Source organism: Mustelus asterias, chromosome 17, assembly GCF_964213995.1.
Source record: "Mustelus asterias chromosome 17, sMusAst1.hap1.1, whole genome shotgun sequence".
NCBI lineage: Eukaryota > Metazoa > Chordata > Chondrichthyes > Carcharhiniformes > Triakidae > Mustelus > Mustelus asterias.
In genome coordinates this window covers 49,260,251-49,287,629 of record NC_135817.1, presented here as the reverse complement: position 1 = coordinate 49,287,629, position 27,379 = coordinate 49,260,251, and the positions used below count along the sequence as shown (strand labels likewise).

At 43.4% G+C, this 27,379-nt stretch overlaps 1 protein-coding gene across 1 annotated transcript in view; it reads left to right on the top strand.

Moving 5' to 3' along the window:
• The window catches only part of mao (monoamine oxidase), a 155,252-nt gene that overhangs the window by 47,308 nt on the left and 80,565 nt on the right, over positions 1–27,379 (top strand). Inside the window, exons 2-3 of the mRNA XM_078232614.1 lie at positions 3,420–3,514; positions 16,900–17,037. Of these exons, the coding sequence (XP_078088740.1) occupies positions 3,420–3,514; positions 16,900–17,037 (233 nt within the window). The remainder of the gene's footprint in view (positions 1–3,419; positions 3,515–16,899; positions 17,038–27,379) is intronic.

Here is a 27,379-nt window from a genome sequence, read left to right as displayed (position 1 = left end):
GACCATTTACACTCTTCCTCCATTGAAGACCAGCAATGTTCCACCAACCATGCTGCAGCCACTGGGGTAGCATTAGCTCAGGCAAAGGCATATGTAGGATGGGCACTGGACACAATGCAAACGGTTAAGTTGATTTGTGAATGGATTATGATTGATGAATTTGGTTGGGAGCATTTATTCGATGGTGGCTTTTATTTCAGCCTTGTGGATACTGTGATGGCCCATAACAAATCATAGAAATCATAGAAACCCTACAGTACAGAAAGAGGCCATTCGGCCCTTCGAGTCTGCACCAACCACAATCCCACCCATATTCACCCACTAATCCCTACACTTCTCAGGACACTAAGGGCAATTTTAGCATAGCCAATCAACCTAACCCGCACATCTTTGGACTGTGGGAGGAAACCGGAGCCACCCGGAGGAAACCCACGCAGACACGAGGAGAATGTGCAAACTCCACACAGACAGTGACCCAAGCCGGGAATCGAACCCAGGTCCCTGGAGCTGTGAAGCAGCAGTGCTAACCACTGTGCTACTGTGCCGCCGGGGAGGGGGGATAAGGTGTGGAACGGGATTGTATTCGTTGATAGGCACTCAGATGAGCCAAACACAAACAGCTCAACAAAAAAAGGGAATGTGTTGTCTGCTTCTTCCTTCTCCCACTCTTCAACTGCTCCACATGTGTTGGTAAGGACCTAGCCCTCATGATGGCAAAGTTGTGCAAGATGCTGCAGTCCACACCATATCATCAGATGCATTCTACTGAGTACTGCAGGACTCTTTCAGAATGGTCCAGATAGTGAGGCATTGTTTAAGCCCCGGAGGGGTGATCAATGGTATTTCATGACTCTTGTTATATGCATGCTGCCTACGTATGCTTGGATTGTCCACGAGAGTCAAAGGCAATTAGTGAAAGTTGGAAGGAAACCAAAATAATATAAAGAGGCAAAAATGAGATGCAAGTTGCTGCAAAACTCTGCACTAAACTAAATTTTGAAAAAAGCAAACCACAAAGCTGAACTATCTCTATATTAAGTTATGTTTGGAAAAACAGTCGTGATAGAATAGAACAATACATCACAGAAGGAGGCCATTTAACCTTTCAAATTTGTACTGGCCCTTTCAAAGAGCAATTCAATTAGTCCAACTCCTCCGCTCTTCCCCCATATCCCTGCAGTTTCTACCTCAGTGAGAGAAACAATGAGAGAAAAACCAAAGGACCTTTGTGTATAGTGAAAGGAGATTGAATAGCCAGGGGAAGGGGGTTACCATTGTTTAATAATCATGGCAAAATAGGTTAGGGATAATACAGCTTTATTTTTTTCCCCTTTTTAAATTTGTGTTCCTTCAATCGAGTCTTGGTATCAATCATTAATCAATATGGAGAAAGATTAAAGTTCATTGCAATTTCTGGCTGTGGAAATAACTCAAAACATTTGCTGAAGCAATTGCAATTTAAGCGAAAGTGCTCAAGGCAATAGGCACTACAGGAGATATTGTACATTTACTGTATTTTGTTAGGAGATTTTGTTGTATCAATCTAAGCCAATTAACTATAATTATTTGCATTGTGCCATTGATCATGGAATAATAGTGACAGCACAAATCAATTGTTACTGCAGCAGTTTGCCCAGGAGGTTACATAGACCTGGAGCGCTGGTACTCTTGGTTGGGTGTTCGAAATCTGGTTTGTGATAGAAATACTAACCTTTGTAGTTTGATTATAAATAATCCATCTTGGAGAAGGTTAGCACACAACTGAATGAAATATCCTTCGGTTTTAAGTTAAGATGAACAAAATTGGATTAGGCACGAAGAGTTCATATGATGCTGTGATACATGTGGCGAATATTTAATTTCAAACTGATTATATTTTCTCAATGAGTAGAAAATATTGGTTATCACGGAATGGTCGCCAGCAATAAGAATATATTATGTGCAGAGAAGATTGAGCTATAACAGCCAAGGGTTAGATTCTCCTGCAGTTGTGAGATTAGTGACAATGTATAAACATTAAGGGGCTGCTGTTTTCTTCGAGGCTCTCATTCACAATGGAGGGACGGTTTTGAATGATACTCCTGCTCTTAATAAGGAGGGAAGGAAATGCAGCAACAGTGCTGCCTTGGCTTGGGATTTCTGAAAGAAAGTTATCTGTTATTCAGCCGCAGAAAATGCCAGGTGTTTTGAGAGCGAACAAGCATTCTCCGTTTTTCAGATGCATCTGTATCAAAGTCAAGGTGAAGAAGAAGCGACTTTGAGAATGGAAAGCAGGAAGCTACGTAAGGGTAATACTTACGTTGTGTGGATGGAAGTATTAAAAGCTGTTGTTGAAGTTTGCCTTCTACATATTACCGGAAGTTACTCAATCGCCTCTCCAAGATGGTCAAGACAAGTTCAGACTGGTCATACAACATTTAGTTATCCAGTGATACAGCGTTCAGTTATTCCATCATACAATCTTCCGTTGTTTCCACATTATCTCTTGCCCTTCTGTTCTCCTTAAACCTCTGTCTCCATATAACCTCCCTCAGCCATTTTCATAGCCCCTGTTGTATCTGCCTCCACCACCACCACCCCTGGCAGTTCCAGATACCTACCACTCTCTCTGTGTAAAAAAAAACCAACTTGCCCCTGACATCTCCTTTGAACTTTCCTCCTCTCACCTTAAGTATTAGACATTTCAGTTGACATCGTGTGTGGGATATGGACATAAGAAAAATGTGCTCATGGAAACCAGGTTCAGATTGAGTCACCTCATGTGAAAAGAGTTGCATTTCACTCTGTGGAGATTTGGATGCACGTATACACTTTTTGCTCAAAATAAAGAAAGCAATTGTGTGCCTCAGTTTCTGAGGTGCTGAAAGAATGAACCAAAGAAGTTATGCTTTGTTTTCCTGTACCTTCTATCTATCACACTAGGTGTATGGTGATGCAGGCTTACCAGAACTCATTAGTAAAGCAGCAATGACAGAGCAGTAGGATGCTGGCACCAATCTGCTTTGGTGCTGTGGGGGTGAATTTCCTTGCCATTTCCAGTCTACTCATTATGTGGATGATGCGTCATTCAGCCATTTGTTGATACCCTGCCAATCATGACTGAGCTGTAGCCTAACTTCTGTTACCAGTCTTGGCTCTATATTCTTAATATGCTTGGCTAGCAAAAATCTATTGATCTCCGATCTATAAGTATTAATGGAGCTGTTATCCGAGTTGGACCATTGCTGCACTTCTTAGCTATGCTGGAGTTCTATCAGGCTGGGCACTGCCACCTTGGCTGATGAAGGCGGAAATGAAAACCTCCTGATGTTTTTACATGTTTAAATAATTACTGTTCTTGTTTCCCCCAACTTTGGAATATTTTGTGAAATCACCATGGTTACTGTTTGAAGGTCTCCACTTTGTTTTTCATCCCTCAGGTCTTTCAGCGGCCAAACTGCTAAAAGATTCTGGGCAGAAGGTAGTGGTTCTGGAGGCCCGGGACAGGGTTGGAGGCAGGACATTTACAATCAGGGTGAGTATGAATCATTGCAAGCTCAACTCTCTGCATGTGTTATTATGTTGTGGAGATGCCGGCGTTGGACTGGGGTGAACACAGTAAGAAGTCTCACAACACCAGGTTAAAGTCCAACAGGTTTATTTGGTAGCAAATACCATAAGCTTTCGGAGTGCTGCTCCTTCGTCAGATGGAGTGGAAATGTGCTCTCAAACAGGGCACAGACACAAAATCCATTTTGTGATTGGATTTTGGATTGTGTGTCTGTGCCCTGTTTGAGAGCACATGTCCACTCCATCTGACGAAGGAGCAGTGCTCCGAAAGCTTATGGTATTTGCTACCAAATAAACGTGTTGGACTTTAACCTGGTGTTGTGAGACTTCTTACCGTGTTATTATGTTCCAGTTGCCACCTTTTTAGCAAATTAAAAGTTGGTCTGGGGGCAGGTAAGTGGCAGGAATCATAGCTTGGGTTCTGAAATTTATTTTTCTGCCAGAAAAAAAATTGAAAACTTCAATAAACTTATTAACAGCTGCATATCTTTAGTAGTTTTGAAAATTCTTTAAAAGTCAGACTTTTGATCCAGAGTACTGAGTACCATGTCAAAGATTCCTATAAGCACTGAGTTTTCTTGGGGCTTCCACTTATTTCCAGTAGAGTTATCCCTTCAAACCTCCTCCAACCATCCCATGATTGTTATGTCCTGGTTCAACACCGGTGTTACTGATATCTTAAGCATGGCTGCCTTGGATCAGGACTTTCCTGGTTGTAATGTTCATTAACTCTGGAGTTTCTGCGTTCCTCTTTCTCTCTCTCTCCGCTCAGCTTGGCAATACCTAGAGGATCAACTCGTTGTTAGAAGTCCTCCTTTATTCAGGAAACAAAATTTCAACCGGTTGCTGCTTCCTTGTTCTGGAGCCAAATTGCTATAAACTAAAACTAAACACTGAACCACATCCTACTCACCCTTATAATTAAATCCTGGCTGCCCTTATCTCCTATTGTTTAATCTATCCTTTAGCTTCTTCATTCAACACATGGCTAAACTTCCTTCCCACTTCTATTGGGACCAGTCACCCAATGTTAAAGCTGAAACGAGGCATGCAAGCTGCCTTCTTAACTGCTTAAATTAGGGACCTGCCTGTTGAGAATGAATAGGTCACTCGCTGTCTGACCCTCGCCCCCCTCTACCCTATCTCCGTTAAAACCAGAAGTGGGTTCGTCCCCCAGGCAGGTTGTGTTCAGATTTGGAATTTCTGAAGTTTTAACTTCCCAGCCAATCCAAACCTACCTGTTTTGGGGTTTAAAATTTTCCCCACTATTTCTGCAGCCTTCATCTTCTTTATCGGTTTTTCATTTTCACCTTTTAATACTCATATTGTGAACAAAATCAGCACCTCTTCCACCCTGCTTCTTCTGGTATAGCGCCCCTCTTGGCATCTTCAAATTTAGGGGTCATGAATGTGTCGGGTGCAAAGCTGCTTCACTGATTTTAGTTGGACGATAGTCAGCGTTACTGGGCCTCGTTTTGCTCTGCTAAAACCACAAACTACTCCGGGGTCACCCTGGAGAGCAAAGATAAACTCCTCGGGACATTTTCTGCACTTCTGTCTCCTTTCTATGTCTCACTTCTTATCTATGTTACCCTTCCCTTGGCCCCATCTTTTTTCACATCCCCTCCACCCACCATACAATCTTGAAAGGGTAACTAAAAATTCCTCCAAATTCATTACTGTTGCATGAGGGGGTCCTTGAGGTCAGAGCTCCTACCTCCCTTCAGATAGCCTGCAATTTGGAGGCTTCCTGTCCAAGGTTTGTGCTGTTAATGGTGCTTCAGACATCATTCACCCTTCTTCCTACCTTTCAAAAAGTGTTGCTGCTTTTAATTAGCTGCAACCTTTTCAAGGTCGAACAAGAACTGCATTTCCATCCCTTCCATTGTCAGTAAATCTACCAGGAGTTTTATTAGTGCTCCCAAACTTGCTTGACATGGCAAAGGAGAGAGTCGGGGGAAGAATTGCAGCAGGTTAATGATGGATTTGCATCTGGATGTATTTCTGTTTTGGTGCCGACCACACCAAGAGGTGGAGCATTCAGGGCATCACATTTTTCTTTATTACCCTTCTGAATACCGATTTCTTTAAGTTTCATCCCAACCATTTTTACTGTCATTTCAGAGTCTGACTAAAAACATTTCTCCTCCACAACCATTCATTTTACCCTTTATCACTATTGGAAAGTGTATAACTTCCAACTCTACAGTGCTTCCTGGTGGTTCATGTGGAAACTGCAGTTATGAATTGATACCTTTGTCACAATCACTGGATTGTCCTGTTGCAGATACTTTAATGACACCATCTCAGGTTATAGCCAGAAATAGCATCTCAATTATTAAGAATTATTAAGTGGTTAAGAAAGCGTATGGTGTGCTGGCCTTCATCAATTGAGGGATTGAGTTTAGGAGTCGGGAGATAATGATGCAGCTTTATAAGACCGTCGTCAGACCCCACTTAAAGGACTGTACTCAGTTCTGGTCGCCTCATTACAGGAAGGATGTAGAAATTATTGAAAGGGTGCAGAGAAGATTTACAAGGATGTTGCCTGGATTGGGTGGCATGCCTTATGAGGATAGGTTGAGGGAGCTCGGTCTTTTCTCCTTGGAGAGACGAAGGATGAGAGGTGACCTGATAGAGGTGTACAAGATGTTGAGAGGTATAGATCGGGTGGATTCTCAGAGGCTTTTTCCCAGGGCTGAAATGGCTGCTACGAGAGGACACAGGTTTAAGGTGCTGGGGAGTAGGTACAGAGGAGATGTCAGGGGTAAGTTTTTCACTCAGAGGGTGGTGGGTGAGTGGAATCGGCTGCCGTCAATGGTGTTGGAGGCAAACTCGATAGGGTCTTTTAAGAGACTTCTGGATGAGTACATGGGACTTAATAGGATTGAGGGTTATAGGTAAGCCTACATATAGGCCTAGGTAGGTCGGGACATGACCGGCGCAACTTGTGGGCCGAAGGGCCTGTTTGTGCTGTAGTTTTTCTATGTTCTATTATTATACTGTACTAGTAGTTTAGCCTACTTAAGTCAGTCAGCAGAAAGCATAGATGTCCTTGCAATATTACCATCTTGTACTGCAGTCATTTTGATCTCAATCTGATTCCAATTCAGAGTGTCATGATAATAGAGTTATTGTGGTAGTGGTCTCCTGTATTAGAAACAATATGGGACACTCTGGACTTCAAAGGTCAGATAGCACATGTAAGTGGAGGCTGTAACATGGCTGCAGATGCCTTGCAGTTGTGTGTTTATGTCATGTTAGTAATGAAGTTAGTTTACAGTAATAGTGTCAGTCATCCTGCATCATAAAACCAATGGCGTCAGAAGTGAACTAAATACAATAAAGGAGGTTCTGGAATTCACTGACAGAGCTTAGTTTGGAGAGCAATCTCACCGAAAACTGAGAGGAGATTCCAGCAACACTTCGGCTGGTACCTCACAGCGACGGGCAGTGATAAGAAACATCCACGGGTACTGTCTCCCATCTCTCTTCATGTAATGGGGGAAGAAGCCCGAGAAGATTATAACACATTCACATTTGAAAGTGATTAGAAGCAAAGTGATTTGAAAGAAGTCATGGGAAGATTTGAAGTTTACTGCATCCCTAAGAAAAATGTCATGTAGGAAAGATACAAATTCTTATGTGCATGCAAGGCAGTGAAAACATTAGTCAATAGGTAAGTGAGCTGAGAAAATGAGCTAGATCATGTGAATTTAAAGATCTTGAAGAATTACTCATCCGAGGTAGAATAATTTGCAAGATTGCAAATGATTCTCTGAGAGAACGACTTTTGAGAGAAGTGGATCTCACACAGGAGAATGCAATAAATATCTGCAGAGACAACAAAATGCCAGATTAAACAGATGAGGAAAGCTGTTAAACCGCACATGCTCAAGCAGTTACATGCAATTAAACAGAAACAGCGCTGGTGAAAAACAAATAGACGGCCTGAAGGTAAAAATGACAAAACTGCTATTAAAACATTTCAATGCAGTTGATGTAGCACAGAGCGCTTACTATGTAGTTGTCCAGCTTACCGAAAGTAGTGTACGAACTGAAATAAACTGAATCGCTTTGCTAAGATGCATAAATCAAAGAAAGTGCACACGATTTCAGATGATGACGCAGACACAGCATCTGAACTTTTCATTGCGCAATAGTAGCAAATTCAAAAGAGGACAAATGAAAGGTTGGTTGAAAAATTGCCAACATGATGGTGAATTTTAAGCTTGACATAGCTATAAAGGCAAATGTCATTCCCATAACCTTGTATCATAAGATAAGCAAAGGAAAACAGCTAATTAAAACAAAAGTGAATCTATCCATTACACAGGTGAAGGAAATGCTGTAGAAAGCTAATGCATACTTAAAGTGAATTACAGAGAACAGTCTCCAGCACTTCCATTTTTCGGGGTAGAAAATGATGCAACGCCCATTCTTGGAATCAAAGCTTGTGAAAATCTGGAGTTAATCAAGAGAATAATGACTGTCACCACTGATGACACCCTGAGTGAGTACAAAGATGTGTTCCATGGAATTGGTTGCCGAAAGGAGTACACGCCTTCAAGATTGACAAAACTGTGACAGCCAAAATACACCGACCCAGGAAAGTATCAGCAATGCCGAGAGAGCGACTGAAAGCAGAGCTGGACAGAATGGAAGAACTTCACACCATCAATTGCAATTGGATTAACCCACTTTGTTGGTTCCTCAAGTTTCTTGTAGGAAAATCAGATGGCAATCTGCGAGTCTGCCTGTGTCCCAGCAACCTGAAGCAGGCAGAACAAAGACAGCATTATCAGTCGCCTACAGTAGAAGAGATCACACGTAAGCTGGCTGATTCTAAATACTATTCCATCTTGTGTGCGAGTTTAAGCTTCTGGCAGATCAAGCTGGATGAACACAGCTCCTAGCTCTATACCTTCAACATACCATGCGGGTGTTACAGGTTTTTATGTCTACATTTTGGTATTAATTCAGCTCCTGAGATGTTCCACAGAACAGTGAAGCAGCTGTTTGAAGGGTTAGAGCTTGGAGTTAGTGGACTGATCAGTATTTTAAAACTCTGCCACTAGCCTGAACGAGTATGCCACTACAGTAATTGACTTCATCAGTAAGTGTGTAGAAGACTGTGTGTCAAGGAAGCAAATCTGTGTGTTCCCCAACCAGAAACCATGGATGAACAGGGATATCCACTGCTTGCTGAAGTCCAGGTCTGAGGCGTTCAAGTCAGGCGACACTGACCTATACAAGAAAGCCAGATACGATCCAAAGAGATCCATCAAAGATGCCAAAAGACAGTACCGGACCAAGCTAGAGTCCCAGGCTAGCCACACTGACCTCCGCCGACTATGGCAAGGTCTGCAAGACATAACAGGCTACAAGATGAAGGCATGTAAAATCGCCAGTTCCAACGCACCCCTCCCTGATGAGCTTAATGCATTCTACACCCGTTTTGAGCAAGAGGTCAGCGAGAGCATGCCCTCTACCCTGGAAGCCCTGGATGAACCTGTATCTGGGGTCACCATTGCAGATGTCACAGCAGCTTTCTCGAAGGTCAACCCACAGAAAGCAACTGGCCCAGATGGGGTGCCTGGATGTGCACTCAGATCCTGCGCAGATCAGCTGGTGGGGGTATTCACAGACATCTTCAACCTCTCTTTACAACAATCTGAGGTCCCTATCTGGCTTCAAGAAGACGACCATCATCCCAGTACCTAAGAAAAACCAAGCAGCGTGCCTTAATGACTATTGGCCGGTGGCTCTAACATCCATCATTATGAAGCGCTTCGAAAGATTCGTCATGGCACGAATCAATTCCAGCCTCCCGGACTACCTGGATCCACTACAGTTTGCCTACTGCCGCAACAGGTCCACAGCAGACGCCATTTCCCTGGCCCTGCACTCAATCCTGGAACACCTAGATAACAAGGACACCTATGTCAGACTCCTATTTATTGACTACAGCTCAGCTTTCAACATTATTATTCCCACGAAACTCATCTCCAAACTCCGTAGCCTGGGTCTCAGCACCTCCCTCTCCGACTGGATCCTGAACTTCCTGACTCAGACCACAATCAGTAAGGATAGGCAACAACACCACCTCCACGATAATCCTCAACACCGGTGCCCCACAAGGCTGTGTTCTCAGCCCCCTACTATACTCCTTATACACCTGTGACTGTGCGGCCAAATTCCCCTCCAATTCAATTTTCAAGTTTGCTGACGACACCACCGTAGTGGGTCGGATCTCAAACAGTGATGAGACAGAGTACAGGAATGAGATAGAGAATCTGGTGAACTGGTGCGGCAACAATAATCTCTCCCTCAATGTCAACAAAACGAAAGTGATTGTCATCGACTTCAGGAAGTGTAAAGGAGAACATGCCCCTGTCTACATCAATGGGAACGAAGTAGAAAGGGTTGAGAGCTTCAAGCTTTTAGGTTCCAGATCACCAACAACCTGTCCTGGTCCCCCCCATGCCAACACTACAGTTAAGAAAGCCCACCAATGCTTCTACTTTCTCAGAAGACTAAGGAAATTTGGCATGTCAACTATGACTCTCAGCAACTTTTACAGATGCACCATAGAAAGCATTCTTTCTGGTTGTTCCACAACTGGTATGGCTCCTGCTCTGCTCAAGACCGCAAGAAACAACAGAAGGTCGTGAATGCCCAATCCATCACGCAAACCAGCCTCCCATCGATTGACTCTGTCTACACTTCCCGCTGCCTTGGCAAAGCAGCCAGCATAATTAAGGACCCCACGCACCCCGGACATTCTCTCTTCCACCTTCTTTCGTCGGGAAAAAGTTACAAAGGTCTGAGGTCACGTACCAACCGACTCAACAATAGTTTCTTCCCTGCTGCTGTCAGACTTTTGAATGGACCTACCTCATATTAAGTTGATCTTTCTCTACACCCTAGCTATGGCTTTAACATTACATTCCGCACTCTCTTGTTTACTTCTCTATGAACGGTATGTTTTGGCTGTATAGCGCGCAAGAAACAATACTTTTCACTGTATGTTACAATAATAAATCAAATCAAAATAGAGGGTGTGGAAACCTACATCGATAATGTGCTGGACTGGGTAGTCACACGAGAAGAACATGACCACAGACTGAGACAAGGCGCTGGCAAAAGCTAGAGAAAGAAACCTCAAATTGAAGAAGGAAAAGTGCAAATAGGTCCTTGTGAAATCAGGTACTTGGGACATGTGCTAACAAGTGAGGGAGTGAAGCTGGACCAGGGTAAAATTGAAGCTGTCGTGAACATGCCGCCCTCCAGAATACAGAGGTTTTTGATGTGTAAATCGAAGAAAGTGCACACGATTTCAGATGATGACGCAGACACAGAATCTGAACTTTTCATTGGCGCAATAATAGCAAATTCAAAGAAGATGAATGGAAGGTTGGTTTAAAAATTGTCAACATGGTGGTGAATTTTAAGCTTGACATAGCTGTACAGGCAAGTGTTATTCCCATAAGCCTGTCTCGTAAGATAAGCAAAGAAAAACAGCTAATTAAAACAAAAGTGAATCTATCTATTGCACAGGTGAAGGAACTGCTGTAGAAAGCTAATGCGTACTTAAAGTGAATTACAGAGAATGGTCTCTAACATTTCCATTTTTTGGGGTGGAAAATAATACAACGCTCATTCTTGGAATCAAAGCTTGTGAAAATCTGGAGTTAATCAAGAGAATAATGACTAATAAAGAACATAGATGATGACACCCTGAGTGAGTACAAAGATGTGTTCCATGGAATTGGTTGCCGAAAGGAGTACACGCCTTCAAGATTGACAAAACTGTGACAGCCAAAATACACCGGCCCAGGAAAGTATCAGCAATGCCGAGAGAGCGACTGAAAGCAGAGCTGGACAGAATGGAGGAACTTCACACCATCAATTGCAATCGGATTAACCCACTTTGTCAGTTCCTCAAGTTTCTTATTGGAAAATCAGATGGCAATCTGCGAGTCTGCCTGTGTCCCAGCAACCTGAAGCAGGCAGAACAAAGACAGCATTATCAGTCTGAAGCTGTCGTGAACATGCCACCCTCCAGAGTGTAAGAAAGACTTGGAGAGGGCTTTGGGCATGGTGACCTATTTTGGGAAATTCAGTCTGCACATGTCAGACCTGACAGCATCTCTCCGAGATCATCTACAAAATAATGTGGAATGGCATTGAGAACAAATTCACCAAGAAGCTTCGACCAATCTAAAAACAACACCGATCCAGACACCAGTGTTAAAGTATCACACTCAAAATATAAGCAGCCAATTCAAAAACCAGCCTGGGAGTTGTCCTCCTGCAAAATCATAGAATCATAGAATCCCTACAGTGCAGAAGGAGGCCATTCGGCCCATCAAGTCTGCACTGACCACAATCCCCCCCAGGCCCTATCCCCATAACCCCATGCATTTACCCTAGCTAGTCTCCCTGACACTAAGGGACAAATAAGCATGGCCAATCCACCTAACCCACACATCTTTGGACTGTGGGAGGAAACTGGAGCACCCGGAGGAGACCCACACAGACACGGGGAGAATGTGCAAACTCCACACAGACAGTGACCCAAGCTGGGAATCGAACCCACGTCCCTGGTGCTGTGAGGCAGCAGTGCTAACCACTGTGCCGCCCAGCACCAGTGATGTAGGAAGCACCAATGATGGACCCTTCAAAGGCAGTGACTGAAACACCGCAGTGTTATGCTCAAATAGAGAGAGAAATGCTACCAATTATGTTTGGCTTAGAATGCTTCCAGCAGTTTGTCTATGGCAAAGACATGGAGGTGGAGTCTAATCATAAACTTTTGGAAGCTTTACTTAAAAAAGCCCCTGCACTGAACACCAGCAAGAATCCAAAGATTCATCAGCAAAGATACCAGGTCAGAGTTAAATACAAACTGGGCAAAGAAATGTACTTTGCAGACACTATGGGCAGAATTCTGCCAAAAAATGACTAAGTGTCATAATGGCAAGAATAATGGAGTGATCTGTGCCGGTCTCTCAGGTGCATTCCACAACTCAACCCTCCCACACTCAGTCACTTTTTTGGAGAGTTGGGAGTTCCACGCCAGTAGGTGTCTAAACACGCTGGTGAGCCTGGCTTCAGAGCGCTCGGGCGCCATTTGGCAAGGGAGCCATTATCGCACTGTGCACCCGCCTCAACAATGGCACATTCTCCCACCCCCTACCCGACATGGGTCACCGGCATCGGGGCAACAGGGCCCTTCCGATGGGTCCCCCTGCCTGACCCTCAACATGCCCCCCTCCAGCCCCATCCCCTAGGGTGTCAGGTGGGCAGTGCTCTGGGCACTGCCCAGCCATGCCCATGACCACCTGGGGGCTTCCATGGCCTCCAAATCCCAGCATGGTCATCGCGCCAGGCCTCCTCAGCTGGTGGAGACCATTAGTGATTCTCGCCGTTCTCGCGCCATGCCCGATGGCCGGAGTATCCTGTGCACTAGATGTCAAATGGGCTATAGATATTTAAATGTTTCTTTAAATATGCTAATCAGCCTCACTCCCTTTCTAGGTGTGATCTGGTTCGCAGCATTAGAAAGAGGCTGGGACAATTGCAAACTGTTTGGCGTCGGGCGCGAAGCAGATTTTTAAGCCCTCATGTTATTCCCTGGGACCGGCGCAATCTATGCCAGGTGTGGCAAGGTCGGGGAGTCGCCCCCACTGTCACGTCCATACCTACCCATCACTGAAGAAGAACACAAAGAAACAGAAGCGCGGCTTCACATGCTGACAAAGAACTTACCTGCATCTGTAACCAAACTGGATGAGATCAGGGAACCGACTGAAAACAATGCCGCCCAGAGAGAACTGTGCAAACCGGCTGGCCCACACATCGCAGCGGAGCCCCTTCTGCTGCACAAGACAACTGGAGCTTCGCTGAGGAATTTCATAAAACAGAGGGAATTCTCTTCAAGCAAGAAAGAATAATAATTGCTGCAACACTGAGGAAAGAAATGCTGCAACACATACATGAAAGTCACCTCGGCATAGAAACACGCAGGAGGAGAGCTGGAGATGTAATGTATGGGCCTGGAATGGGAGCACAATTTGGGGAAATGGTGAATGTATGTGCAGTGTGCCAAAAGTACAGTAAGTCACAACAAAAAGAACCACTTCAACCACACAGTCTTCCAGAGAGGCACTGGCAGAAATCTGGTGTGGACGTGTTCACATTTGACAACAGTACCTACTAGCAGTAGATTAATTCTCAAAAGTTTTGAGTCTGTGCCGTGAAGAAAGGACAGTAAGAACATCACTGTAATAAATAATTCTTCAATCAGTTTTTGCTCGCCATGGTATACCTGAAGTGCTCATCTCAGACAACCGTCCACAATTCTCAGGCATGGAGTTTCACAAATTTGCACAGGACTGGGAGTTTTGCCACACTGCATCGAGTCCCAAATATCCACAATCCAACGGAATGGTGGAATGATATTAAAACCTTGCTGAAGAAGGGGAAGGCGGATGGAAGAGACCCCCCCCCCCCCCCCCCCCCCCGGCTCTGCTGCATTTCAGGAATACTCCATTAAAGGAGGATCATCTCCTGCGCAACTCCAGATGGGGAGAAGACTAAGAAAGTTTCCAATTGCTATTTCCACAGTCAGTGAGCTACAACCTACAGCAACTGCTCAAACTGCAGAAGCAGTTCTATGATCGAGGAGCCCAACCTCGGTCTGAGCTGAACATGGGAGAGACAGAGAGGATTCAGCACGAAGGGATCTGGAATCCTGCTGTTGTTACAGGAATCACAGGAGTGCCAAGGTCTTACATTGTACGGACTCCAAATGGACAACAGTACAGGAGAAATCGGAGATTCCTACAGAGAACAAATGAAACATGACCCTGTTCTGAGCCAGAGCGTGTAGTTGAAGATCAAGAACCAGAATCCACCAGTGAAGCAATAGATAACCAGACAAAGCCTGAGAATCCTGAAAACTGTCGAAGGAGTAGGAGTGAAAGGTCCCTTGTCCTCAAAATCACCTTTGTCACCATTCAGAACAGTAAGAAGTTTAACAACACCAGGTTAAAGTTCAACAGGTTTATTTGGTAGCAAAAGCCACACAAGCTTTCGGAGCCCCAAGCTCCGAAAGCTTGTGTGGCTTTTGCTACCAAATAAACCTGTTGGACTTTAACCTGGTGTTGTTAAACTTCTTACTGTGTTTACCCCAGTCCAACGCCAGCATCTCCACATCATGACCATTCAGAACATCCAGTAGACGAATTGTAAAAACAGACAGATTGAACAAAACAAAGTATGAAAGAATTGAGAACAGACTTTGTGAACTTGAGTGGACTACACTTGTAGTCTATTTTAAAATCTGAAGTTTTTATTTGTTTGAAAGAAAAAGGGAAATGTCCTGATAGTAGGGTGATTGTGGTAATGGATTCCTGTATTAGATACAGTAAGGTACACTCTGTGCTTCATTGGACCACTTGGCCTGTGGGGCAAAGGTCAAATGGCACATTTAAGTGAAGGTTGTACTTCATAGGATCACCCGACTTGGGAGTCAAAGGTCAGATAGCACATCTAAGTGTAGGTTGTAACAAGGCTATAGATGTCTTACAGTTGTGTGTTCCTGTTCTATTATTAAGAAAGTTAGTTTAAAGTAATGGTGTCAGTCATCCTGCATCATAAAAACAAGACACAGGTCTTCCTCACATAGCCAATTTCTAAGCTCTCAACATCTCTCCTTAAATATTGTTTCTAACCTTACAATTCCATTGTCTAAACTTAGTCTATTTACATATAAACCACTTGACCAGGAAAGTCTACTCACAATTGCATTCACCAAGGGACCTTTAGTCCCTTTCCCTCAACTCTTCCAGATAAAAAGTCTCCATTAATGTTTTCTCAGCTTAAGGAAATAATTTTCACAGATATATATGTGCACACAGATGGCCTTCTTTATAGAATAACAATTTCCCCCCAAAATATTTAATAATTAACATATATTCACGTGCTTGTTCAATTTTGCTCGCTCCAAAATGTTATTGGTTCTTCGGTTAAAGTAGATGCCAAAGGACTCCATGACCTCTTCAAGATTAGCAGAAGACACATTTATACCTTTCCTGTCAATTATGCTTTTGGCTGTTGGACCGACTGAATATAATGGCGTATTCACTTTTTCCACCTTAATTTTCTCATTCAAGTTTGATGCTATTGTATATCTTAAAAATCTTCTCCATAATGCCCAATTTTGCGCCTGGTCTGACTCGTCGATCTACCTTAATTGGTCTGAAGATGTTGATTTACCATCCGTGGTTTCAGCCAGGGAAATACAGCTTTAATTTTAAATGGCACCACAGTAATCGTTTTATTTCTTCTCGCCATTGTCGAGATTTGGTGGGCTCACATTGCAATTATAGAGACGTTTTAAATTACAGTGAATATATAGGTTTGGCCCAGCCAGTTGCTTTCCTAAGCCTGGAGAATCAATTTTTTTTTCTATTTTGATTTCTCTTTAGCATCTTTTGTTTAATTCAAACATAGTTGTCAAAATTTAGCAGCGTTCTTCAAACTCCGCTCCTTAAAACAATCGGTCTGCCGGCGCTGCCAGATTATTGCTCTACATTTAAAAGCTCATTTCCAGCATTCTTTGGAGTTTGCTCACCCTTTTGCGCTACAGCTAGGTCCATTGACTCTGCTTTTGATCAGGTGTTGTAATGGACCTCCACACATGTAGGTCGAGCCTGTTTACACTGCAGAGTGGATCTTTCCTCTGCCCTTCAGCCTCCGTGCTTGTAATTGCCAGTTGTGTATTTGGGATCTTCAATTTAGGCCAGACAGCAATTTCTTTACTTCTTCATTCTTAGGAATTTTGGGGTCTTTCTCCTGCTGCCACCATAGACCATCATATGTTGTCTCTTGAAAACGTCTAGAAGCTTATATGGTCAAACAATAATTGTTTATTAATAACACATAACTGATGCATATATACAGGATTCAGTGCTGTTTTTATGCCAACTTTTAATAGACTCACCACTACACTCTACACTACACTCCTCTACATCATCATGTGAGTGGTACTCTTTCCCCAATCCCATGTTAACTCTTACAGTCCCAAACATCCTAATTCTGCGTATTCTTCGAGAACCAAAGTAGTAAGTGTAGCTGTAACCAGGTTAGGTTGCTGCTGAATGTGTTCACTTCATGCACTTGCGGGTTGTTACATGGTAATTGTAATTACATGCACAGCTCACACTGCCTGAAAGGCTTACAAATTATGACAGCCTATGCAGCAGTGCAATGCTCATGGGATTATTAATTGTATCTTCAGCAGAATTTTAATTGCATTACTTTTTTATATTTTTTTGCCAGAATAACAATGTAAAGTATGTGGACCTGGGTGGAGCTTACGTGGGCCCAACTCAAAACCGAATCCTACGCCTGTCAAAGGAGTTGGGCATGGAGACCTACAAAGTGAATGAGGTTGAGCGTCTAGTGTACTACAGACAGGTAAGAAAATGTTAGGGTTTGAGTTGATCCATTTTGCTGCAAATAATGCTTCTATCCACATGAAACGCTGCATCATCCGATTTACTGTATTTGCCAATATAGATCTTCCAATATGGAGGTGAGATGCCAGATGTTGTTACAGATGCAAAATAAACTTAAAATGCTGGTTGCTTCTGAGCTTCAAAGGTCCTGGATCAAACTGCGTGACCACAGTCTATAATTTAGATTTTGGTGCAGTTATGGGCCGGAATTCTCCGCTGCCAGTGCCAGCGAGAACAGAGAATTTGGCGCTTGGCCAAATCTCCATTCACAGCAAAGGGACTGGAGAATCCCAGTCGCTGGTGAGGTTGGAGAATTCTGGCCATGGTATACTGCTGCCATCTTATAAAGGTATATCATCGAACTTACCATGAGCTATACAATGGGACATCATAGTTAGATGAAGAGTTAGATGGATAATAGAACGAATGGGTTCTGTGGAAACAGCAAACCTGATGCTTTGGAGGGTTTTTTGCCTTGTTCCAAGGTCTTTCCAATATGGAGTGTTCACTCATCTATTTTGGGTCTGAAGGTGGCACCTACGATGTTGGCATATTTATTGAAATAGTATATTTTAAAAATTTTCTTTCTAGCTTTTACTAAGAATTCTATGTTTATAATTGAGTTTAAAGTACTTATGGATTTAGCCAGCCAAGTGTAAAGACTATGAAAAAATAGCCAGTTATAAATATTCAATTGAACTTGGAAAGTAATTGATGATCATAGCACAAGATCCATTCCAACCTACTCAAATACCCAATCCTATTTGGTAAAAAATAAGGAAGGCTGTATTGTAAATAAGTGCAATATATTTAGGCTTGGGCAATTACTTTCTATTTGTGAGTGGCACTTGGTGCTTTTTGTGAGTCTTTTACTACTGCAGATACAGTTAGGCCTATTAAATAAAGTGATAAATAACACACTCAGATATGAAACAAACGGGATCAAATTCAGTCTGTACAAGCTGAACTCAGGACAGCAGCTTGCGTCATCCTACACCAGAGTCCAGCCTCCCCTAATCAAGTTAAAATGGGGACTCAACATGAAATGGAGCAGTTTAATTTTAACTGCTCCTGCACTCCTTGCCTATCAACCAGAGAGTTAAAATTAGTGAAAGGCAGTCAGTTTGCCAAAATACTTCTGCATCCTCCAAGTGCTGGTTTCTGGGCAATTCCTGAATGTACAGATCTGAAAAGGATAATTTCATTCCATCCAGATTTCAAAAGGAGCATACACAGTTTCACCTGTAACCACTCACTTCCTTTTCTTGTTGAATAAATCTTCAGTTTCTCTTTAAAATGACTGACTGATATTATCAGCCTCAATTTCCTCCCTGGGGTGTACATTCCAAATATTCAGCAAATGCTACCTGAAATAGTGGATTCTAACGAAGTTTTTAAAAATTCTTTCGTGGGACATGGGGGTCGCTGGCTGGCCAGCATTTATTGCCCATCCCTAGTTGCTCTTGGAGGGCAGTTGAGGGTCAACCACATTGCTGTGGCTGTGGAGTCACATGTAGTAAGAAGTTTAACAACACTAGGTTAAAGTCCAACAGGTTTGGTAGCAAAAGCCACACAAGCTTGTAAACCTGTTGGACTTTAACCTGGTGTTATTAAACTTCTTAATCTGTTTACCCCAGTCCAACGCCGGCATCTCCACATCATGAGTCACATGTAGGCCAGACCAGGTAAGGACGGCAGATTTCCTTTCCTAAAGGACATTAGTGAACCAGATGCGTTTTTCCAACAATCGACAATGATTTCATGGTCATCAGTAGATTCTTAATTCCAGATTTTTTTGTATTGAATTCAAATTCCACCATCTGCCATGGCGGGATTTGAACCCGGGTCCCCAGAACATTAGCTGAGTTTCTAGATGAATAGTCTAGTGATAATACCACTAGGTCATCGCCTCCCACTAATAAAGTTTGCATGTGTTAATGTGTTAATGCTTTAAGTTGATAATTAGGAGTCGCTGTCCCCAACTGGGGAAGGATTAGGGCTTTGTTACAAGTGTATAAAAAGATGTTTACATTCGACATAACAAGAACTGGAAGAGTCTGTGGGCGTGATTTTACAGGCTGTTCATGGCACGCTCCCGCTGCAGCGAAGTGACAGAATTTGGCACCCAGCCAAATCTCCATCCACTGCAGAGGGATGGGAAAATACAGGCCGGAATGTTCTGGCTGTTCACACCGGTGGAGTCTTCCAGTCCCGCTGACGGTGCACCTCTCCCACAGGTTTCCTAGTGGTGGGTGGGTGAAGTCACTGCGAAATCCATTGACAGCAGCAGGACCAGAAGATCCACTGTCGCTGGTCAATGGTACATTGCCCCCCACCGCGAGAAACACACTGTATGGAGGCCGGAGGACCCCGTCCTGTGTCTTCACTCTGCAGGTTTGGGAATAATCCTGTCTTAAAGTACAGACTGGCTTCAGACTCATTGTTTCTTCAACAGACGAATATTGGATTTATCATGATAGCAGAGGGGTGGTCAGTAAGCTCTGGTGATTGGTTATGGAATAAAACGTTTTGCCTCTGTTCTCTGAGGGGGACAAAAGAAGAAACATAAATTCCAGTAATATTTGTAAATCGGGAGGTGAAGGGGAGAGAGGAACTTGGTGAAATTACAATCACAAGAGAAGCAGGACTGAGCAAAATGATGGAGCTGCAGGCTGACAAGTCTCCGGGTCCTGATGGACTTCACCCTAGGGTCTTAAAAGAGGTTGCTGATGAGGAGATGCCTTAGATTCTGGAAATGTTCCATCAGGCAGGAAATTGACAAATGTAACCCCTGTATTCAAGAAGAGAGGGAGGCAGAAAACGGTAGGGTCAGTTAGTATTGATGTCTGTCTTGGGGAAGGTGTTAGAATCGATCATGAAAGACGTTACAGCTGGGCACTTGGGGAAACTCAAAGTAATCAGGAAGAGACAGCATAGTTTAATGAAAGGAAAATCATGTTTAACCAATTTGTTACAGTTCTTTAAAGGAGTAACATGCGCTGTGGGTATAGGGGAGCCTGGAGATGTACTGTACTTGGATTTCCAGAGGGCATTTGATAAGGAGCCACATCAAAGGTTTTTGCTGAAAATAAAAGCTCATGGCAGGGGATAACACAGTAGCCTGAATAGTAGATTGGCCGACTGGCAAGAAAACAGAGCGTCATAAATGGTCTTTATCCGATCGAAAGATGTGACAAGTGGAGTCCTGCAGGGCTTTGTGTTGGAGCCTCAAATTTTTACAATTTATATCGCTGACTTGGATGAGGGGAGTGAAGGCATGGCAGCTAAATTGGAAGATGGAAAATTGGAACATAAAGATAGTCAGGAAAGTATGTTGTGAAGTGGATATAAGGAGGTTGCAGACAGATATAGATAGGTTGTGAGAGTGGGCAAAAGTCTGGCAGGTGGAATATTATGTGGGAAAATGTGAAGTAGTTCACTTTGGCAGGAAGAATAAAAAGCAGAGTTTTATTTAAATTGAGAACAGCTACAGAATTCTGAGGTGCAGAGGGATCCAGGCGTTCTTGTGCATGAGTCACAAAATGTTAATCTGCAGGTACATCATGTAATCAAGAAGGCTAATGGAATGCTAACCTTTATTACAAGTGAAATTGATATAAAAGTCAGGATGTTTTGCTTTAGTTATATAAGGCATTGGCAAGACCGCATCTTGAATACTGTGTACACTTTGGTCTCCTTAGTAAGAAGAGATGTAAATGCATTAGAGGTGGTTCAGAGGAGGTTTACGATACCTGGAATGAGCAGATTATCTTATGAGGATAGGTTGGTCAGACTGGGTTTGTTTCCAGTGGAGTTTAGAAGAGTGAGGAGTGACTTGATTGAAGTATATAAGATCCTGAATGGTCTTGGCAAGGTGGACGTGTGTTGAGGGATCCTGTGTATGGTTTGCTTCATTTATGCTAAGACTTCATTTTAAGATACTTCTGCCTATGCAATTACATTTAAATGCTAAGCTTAAAAAATTAACTAACATTTGACTCTATTTTAAAACTCAGAAGGCATGCTGGATTAGCTAGAAATTGACTGCATTTTTGAAAAGTACAATGCCAGCAAAACAGGCTTTTCATAAGCCAAACAAAGTTTTTCATAAACAACATCTGCAAGGCCTGTTTCTCCAAGTTAGAGACAGCATGTGCAAAACAATTTCAATAACAAAGATAATGAATGACATGTATTGTAGTTTCAGCTTTGTGTTTGCAGTTCAGTTCAGCTTTCTTATTGAGTTCTGTATTCAAGATCAGTACAGGCGGTTGGCAGAAAAACCCAGCCTCTCTCTTTCCTCTTTCTTTTCATTTTTGTAATGATTTCTGTTCAATAAAAGAAATTCATTTAAACTCTGTAACAGTGCCGTCTTCGTCTATTCAAAGGAATGAATTGACCCTGCAACGTGGAAAGGATGTTTCCTCATGTTGGTGAATCCAGAACCGGGGGCCATTGTTTTAAAATTAGTGGTCACCCTTTAAGGACTGGGATGAGGAGATTTTTTTCTCTCAGAGGGTAATGCAACTTTGGACCTCTCTGCCTCAGAAGGAGGTGGAAGCCAGATCATTGAATATTTTTAAGGTAGTAGTCAATAGATTCTTGTTAGGCAAGGGAATCAAAGGTTGGTGGGGGTAGATGGGAATGTAGAACTTGAAACTCAAACAGATCAATCATAATCCTATCAAATAGCAGAGCGAGGCGGGGGGTGGGGGGAAATGTCCTACCTCTCCTATTTCATATGCGTGTTCAGATGTTCTGAGGTCCGTTGTTTTAGGAACATGCAAATAGTAGGTGATACACTCTCAATCCAGGGATTTGAGCACCTAATCTAGACTGACAATCCATTACAGTCGTGAGGGAGAACTATATTGTTGGACGACCATGAGACGTTAAACATCTGCTTCTTAGATACTAGGAGCATGCTGCACTCTTTCAGGTTAGGTGTTAAATCAAGGTTCAAGTTATAGGCTGATGTAAATTATCCCATGTTTTTTAATAACCGCAGAGGGGTACCCTCTTTCCATCCTGACCAATGTTTAAATCATTTACTGCATGCAGGATTTTTCTGTGCATAAACTATTGTGTTTCTTACATAACTATGACTGTACTTTACATTGGTTGCTAATACCACAGAAAGGTGACCATCTCAGATGCTAATTCATATGGTTGCCAGTCATTTTAGGGCCAGTAATGTACATAGGACTGACTGTGATTGAATGAATCCACATTGGGTTTGGCTTGGGGTATTTGCACAGTCTGTGGTATTCATTCTGCCTAAACCTAGTCTTGCTATTGACTGTCATTTGTAAAGGATGTATTTGTGGTTTGGTGTGCTTCTGCTTGAAACTATTTTAGATTCCTGCTACATTTAGGGCAAGGTAGAGTGTATATTTGTGCTTGATGAGGTTTGGGGACTAATTTAACCTACATATGGTGGGAGGCCTCTTGTAGAGGCCTGCTGTGCCAAATGACCTTGCAATGTAAAGCAATTTTGATTTGATTTATTATTGTCACATGGATTGATGTAGAGTGAAAAGTATTGTTTCTTGCGCACTATACAGTCAAAGCATTCCATACATAGAGAAGGAAAGGAGAGAGTGCAGAATGTAGTGTTACAGTCATAGTTAGGATGTAGAGAAAGATCAACTTAATGCGAGGTAGGTCTATTCAAAAGTCTGATGGCAGCAGGGAAGAAGCTGTTCTTGAGTCAGTTGTTCTCAGACTTTTGTATCTTCTTCCTGACGGAAGAAGGTGGAAGACAGAATGTCCGGGGTGCGTGGGGTCCTTAATTATGCTGGCTACTTTTCCGAGGCAGTAGCAAGTGTAGACTGGTTTGGATGGGAGGCTGGTTTGAGTGATGGGCTGGGCTTCGATTACAACCCTTTGTATTTTATTGCAGGAGCCATACCAAGCTGCGATAAAACCAGAAAGAACGCTTTTTATGATGCATCTGTAAAAGTTGGTGAGAGTCGTAGTGGACATACCAAATTTCCTTAGTCTTCTGAGAAAGTAGAGGCATGGGGGGCTTTCTTAACTATAGTGTCGGCATGGGGGGGGGACCAGGACAGGTTGTTCGTAATCTGGACACCTAAAAACCTGAAGCTCGCAACCATTTCAACTTTGTTCCCATTGATGTAGACAGGGGCATGTTCTCCTTTACGCTTCCTGAAGTCGATGACAAGCTCCTTCGTTTTGTTGACATTGAGGGAGAGATTATTGTCACCGCACCAGTTCACCAGATTCTCTATCTCATTCCTGTATTCTGTCTCGTCATTGTTTGAGATCTGACCCACTACAGTGGTGTCATCAGCAGACTTGAAAATCGAGTTGGAGGGGAATTTGGCCACACAGTCATAGGTGTATAATGAGTATAGTAGGGGGCTGAAGACACAGCCTTGTGGGGCACTGGTGTTGAAGATAATCATGGAGGAGGTGCTGTTGCCTATCCTTACTGATTGTGGTCTGTGGGTTAGGAAGTTCAGGATCCAGTTGCAGAGTTAGAAGCCTAGCCCCAGGCCACAGAGTTTGGAGATGAGTTTTGTAGGAATTATGGTGTTGAAGGCTGAGCTGTAGTCGATAAATAGGAGTCTGACATAGGTGTCCTTGTTATCTAGGTGTTCCAGGGTTGAGTGCAGGGCCAGGGTCTGCTGTGGACCAGTTGCGGCGGTAGGCAAACTTTAGTGGATCCAGGCAATCTGGGAGGCTGGAATTGATTCGTGTCATGACTAACCTTTCGAAGCGCTTCATAATGATGGATGTCAGAGCCACCGGATGATGGTCATTAAGGCGCGCTGCTTGGTTTTTCTTTTTTACTGGGATGATGGTCGTCTTCTTGAAGCAGATAGGGACCTCAGCTTGTTGTAAAGAGAGGTTGAAGATGTCTGCGAATACCCCCGCCAGCTGGTCCGCGCAAGATCTGAGTGCTCATCCGTGTCCCTATCCGGGCCAGTCGCTTTCCGTGGATTGACCTTTGAGAAAGCTGCTCTGACATCTGCAATGGTGACCCCAGATACAAGTTCATCCAGGGCTTCCAGGGTGGAGGGCATGCTCTCGCTGACCTCTTGCTCAAAACGGGTGCATTGGGCTCATCAGGGAGGGGTGTACTGGTGCTGGCGATTTCACATGCCTTCACCTTGTAGCCTGTTATGTCCTGCAGATTTGCCATAATCAGCGGGGGTCAGCCTGGGACTCTAGCTTGGTCCAGTTTATTTATGTTAATATTTGACACACAGTGTATAATTTACTGGGAGCACCACAGGGTCTAGTATAGACTGTTCACTTTTAATGCTGGCCTGCGACTGTGGAGAAGAAATTGCTGCAATTTAACCAGGAGAGAGAAACTGCTTCACTTACTGACATTGCTCCCAGAACTTATGCTGCAGGTCACCCTATTGAGAAGGGTGCATTATTTTGGAGGTGAGGTTGAACCCACAATAAAGAGCATTGTGAAAGCAGCCTGGGTGGTAAGAGTGAATGTTATTTTGCCTGTGCAATGAACCTGAGAGCAGCTGAGGAAGAAACCTGATGGTTGAGAAATTGTCAATGTCATTGCCCTGATATCTAGATTGATCTTATAATGTTGGCTTACAAAAAACCTCCCAAGTGTTCTACTGTGAACCGTGCACCATTGCAGAAGGAAATTGATATGTGTTTCTGAATGATTTGCTGGATTACTGTTCAGTCTATACAAGGAGGCTTATAATGTGCTTTCCTCAAAGGGTCCCAGGTCCCACCCAAATGCAGCTCTGAGGAGACACCATAGGTACCAGGGAATGAATTCAATTCTCTCCTTGTTATTTATGGAAGGCTGCAGTGTGCCAAATGACTGCCAGCTCTGGCTACAGAATATAACACTAATTGCTCATCAAAGTGGTTCATTGTCCGTGAAGGAAAGCTGCTATCCTTAACCTGGTTTATCCTGTACTCAACCCCAATCCCACCAACGTGGTTAACTTATAACTGCTCTCTAAAATGGACCAGCAGGCGACTCAACTGTATCAAACCGCAGCGATGAATAGGAAGATGTAACCTAAGCACTTTTCGGACATGATCATAAGAAATAAAAGCAAGAGTAGGCCATTCGGCCCATCACACCTGATCCACCATTTGACACAACCATGGCTAATAGGATTGTGACCTTAACTCCACTTTCCTGCCTATCTCCCATCACTGATAACTCCCTTGTCGCTCACAAATCTGTCTAATGCAGCCTTGAATGTATTCAATGACCCAGCCTCAACTATCTGCTGTGGAAGAGAATTGCACAGACTGATGACTTTCTGAGAGAAGAAATTCCTCCTCATCCCCATCTTAAGTGGGAGAGCCCACCATGTGCCCAAACATTTTATGCTTCGTGTACAAGGACACCCAGATCCCTCTGTACTGCAACATTCTGTACTCTTCCTCTATTTAAGTAATGGATTGTAACTCCATACCTACGTATCTGCGATAAAGTGCCTGTCTCATCCAATCTTCCTGACTTATGCTGGATAAGATCCTGACAGCACAGGGATCACCGGATTCCAGTGTCAAAGCCTAAAAGAATTGGAGCAAACGAGGGCACACTCCCTTTTTTGTTTGCAATTCTAGCTGCGGTAACGCAGGTATGTGTAAAGTGCCGTTGAAAATAACAGGCCAGGGAAAAGGTAACTGTCTAAAGTAAGTGTTTAGGATTTTGGGACGGTGGTGGAGTGGGGAGGGGGGGATTAGGGGGTGGGGGGGCAGGGGTGGTTAGACATGGAGGGTGGGTGTGGTGAGGTCAGACATTGGAAGGCAGAAGTAAACATTTCAAGGATTTGATCTCACACACAGAGTTGTGTAACTGACACTGATCCAGGTTCAGAGTTAGTAGGTGAGCCAGTGAAGGTTTATCAGTTACCTTTTAACTGTGGGTGCCCACAGGAGTCTCTGCAGAGTGGCTCGTACTATTGTGAGATCCTATTTCACTAGCCACAATGTGCTATGGAAATCAGATCCTACCCTCAACAAGGTTCAAACCGTGGGTGCTCAGAAGCACCATTTTTGGTTGGAAGATGGATGGGAATTTCAGAGGGTCCATGTCGGAGCCGATTCGGATCTTTACATCTCTGACACTGGATGGGAGCAGGTGCTGCACAGCAGGCAGGTTGGCAACGGGCACGCTCTTCCATGCTCCACAAAATCCTTAAAGGACAAAACTTAAAGGCCAGAATGTTGCGGCTGTTCATGCCGGCGGGATTTTCCCATCCTGCTGTAGTGAATGGAGATTTGGCTGGACACCAAATTCCCTGACCTCGCTGCAGCGGGTTCATGGCGAGAACAGCTGATAAGATTGCGGCCAAAGGGCGGGACTTTCTGGCCATACTCGCCCCAAAACCAGAAAATCCCGCCTGAGGTCAGTGGATCTTTGCAGAGTCCGTCCCCCCCACCTGTTACAATTCCCATGGCGGGCGGGATGGGAAATCTCCCCCCCCCAAAGAGTTTTCTCGGCAGCCTGTTATATTCCCCTTTAAGCACCAATGGGTAAGGCTATTCCATCACAGGCTCAAGCACATTTCAGTTATTAAGGTGGAAACCAACTGTCTTTAAAGATATATTTTTCTCCTATTTTTGAATCTTCTGTGTTGTGTGCCCTCCGCACACAGCCTGAACCTCTGCCAAGCTGCTTGTTGCAATGACCTTGGGTTCCCAACCTCTGATTTTATTTTGTCCTTCCTTTAGCTTGTCAAATTTCAATGTTCTGTGATCCGGAATTTAGCATTGATGTTCTGCTTTGACCAGCTCTTTATTATCCTGCTGCCAGATGTTTTCTTCGTAAAGCAAAGCCTCTTTTATAAAACACAGCTGGTTTTTTTCAAAAAACATGGAGCTTTTTTTTGATAACCAAACATTTTGAATCAAATTTTCTGCCTAACACAGTTAAGCAAATAACTAAATCATCTCTATTATACTAAACTAATGCAATCCCTGGGAACAGCTGAATGGCAAACAAATATGAAGAGAGATTGTGGTCATGTCTTTGAGAAATTAAACATTTAGCTATCAAAACCAGACTCCCACTAGACTGTGACATTATTTGAAGTGGTCCATTCAGAAACTGCTGTGCACACAAAGTATCAAATAATACCACTGCCTCATTATTCCAGCATTATGATTTTGTAAATATAGTTTTTTACATCCACTTTAAAACCGAGGGGAAGGGAAACAGAAGAATAATATAACACACCAAACAATCTGTTAGAAATAGATAAAGTCATACTTGTGAAAATTACGTGTTGTATCAATAAAGAGTGGAACTAAAAGAAAACAATCAATACTAA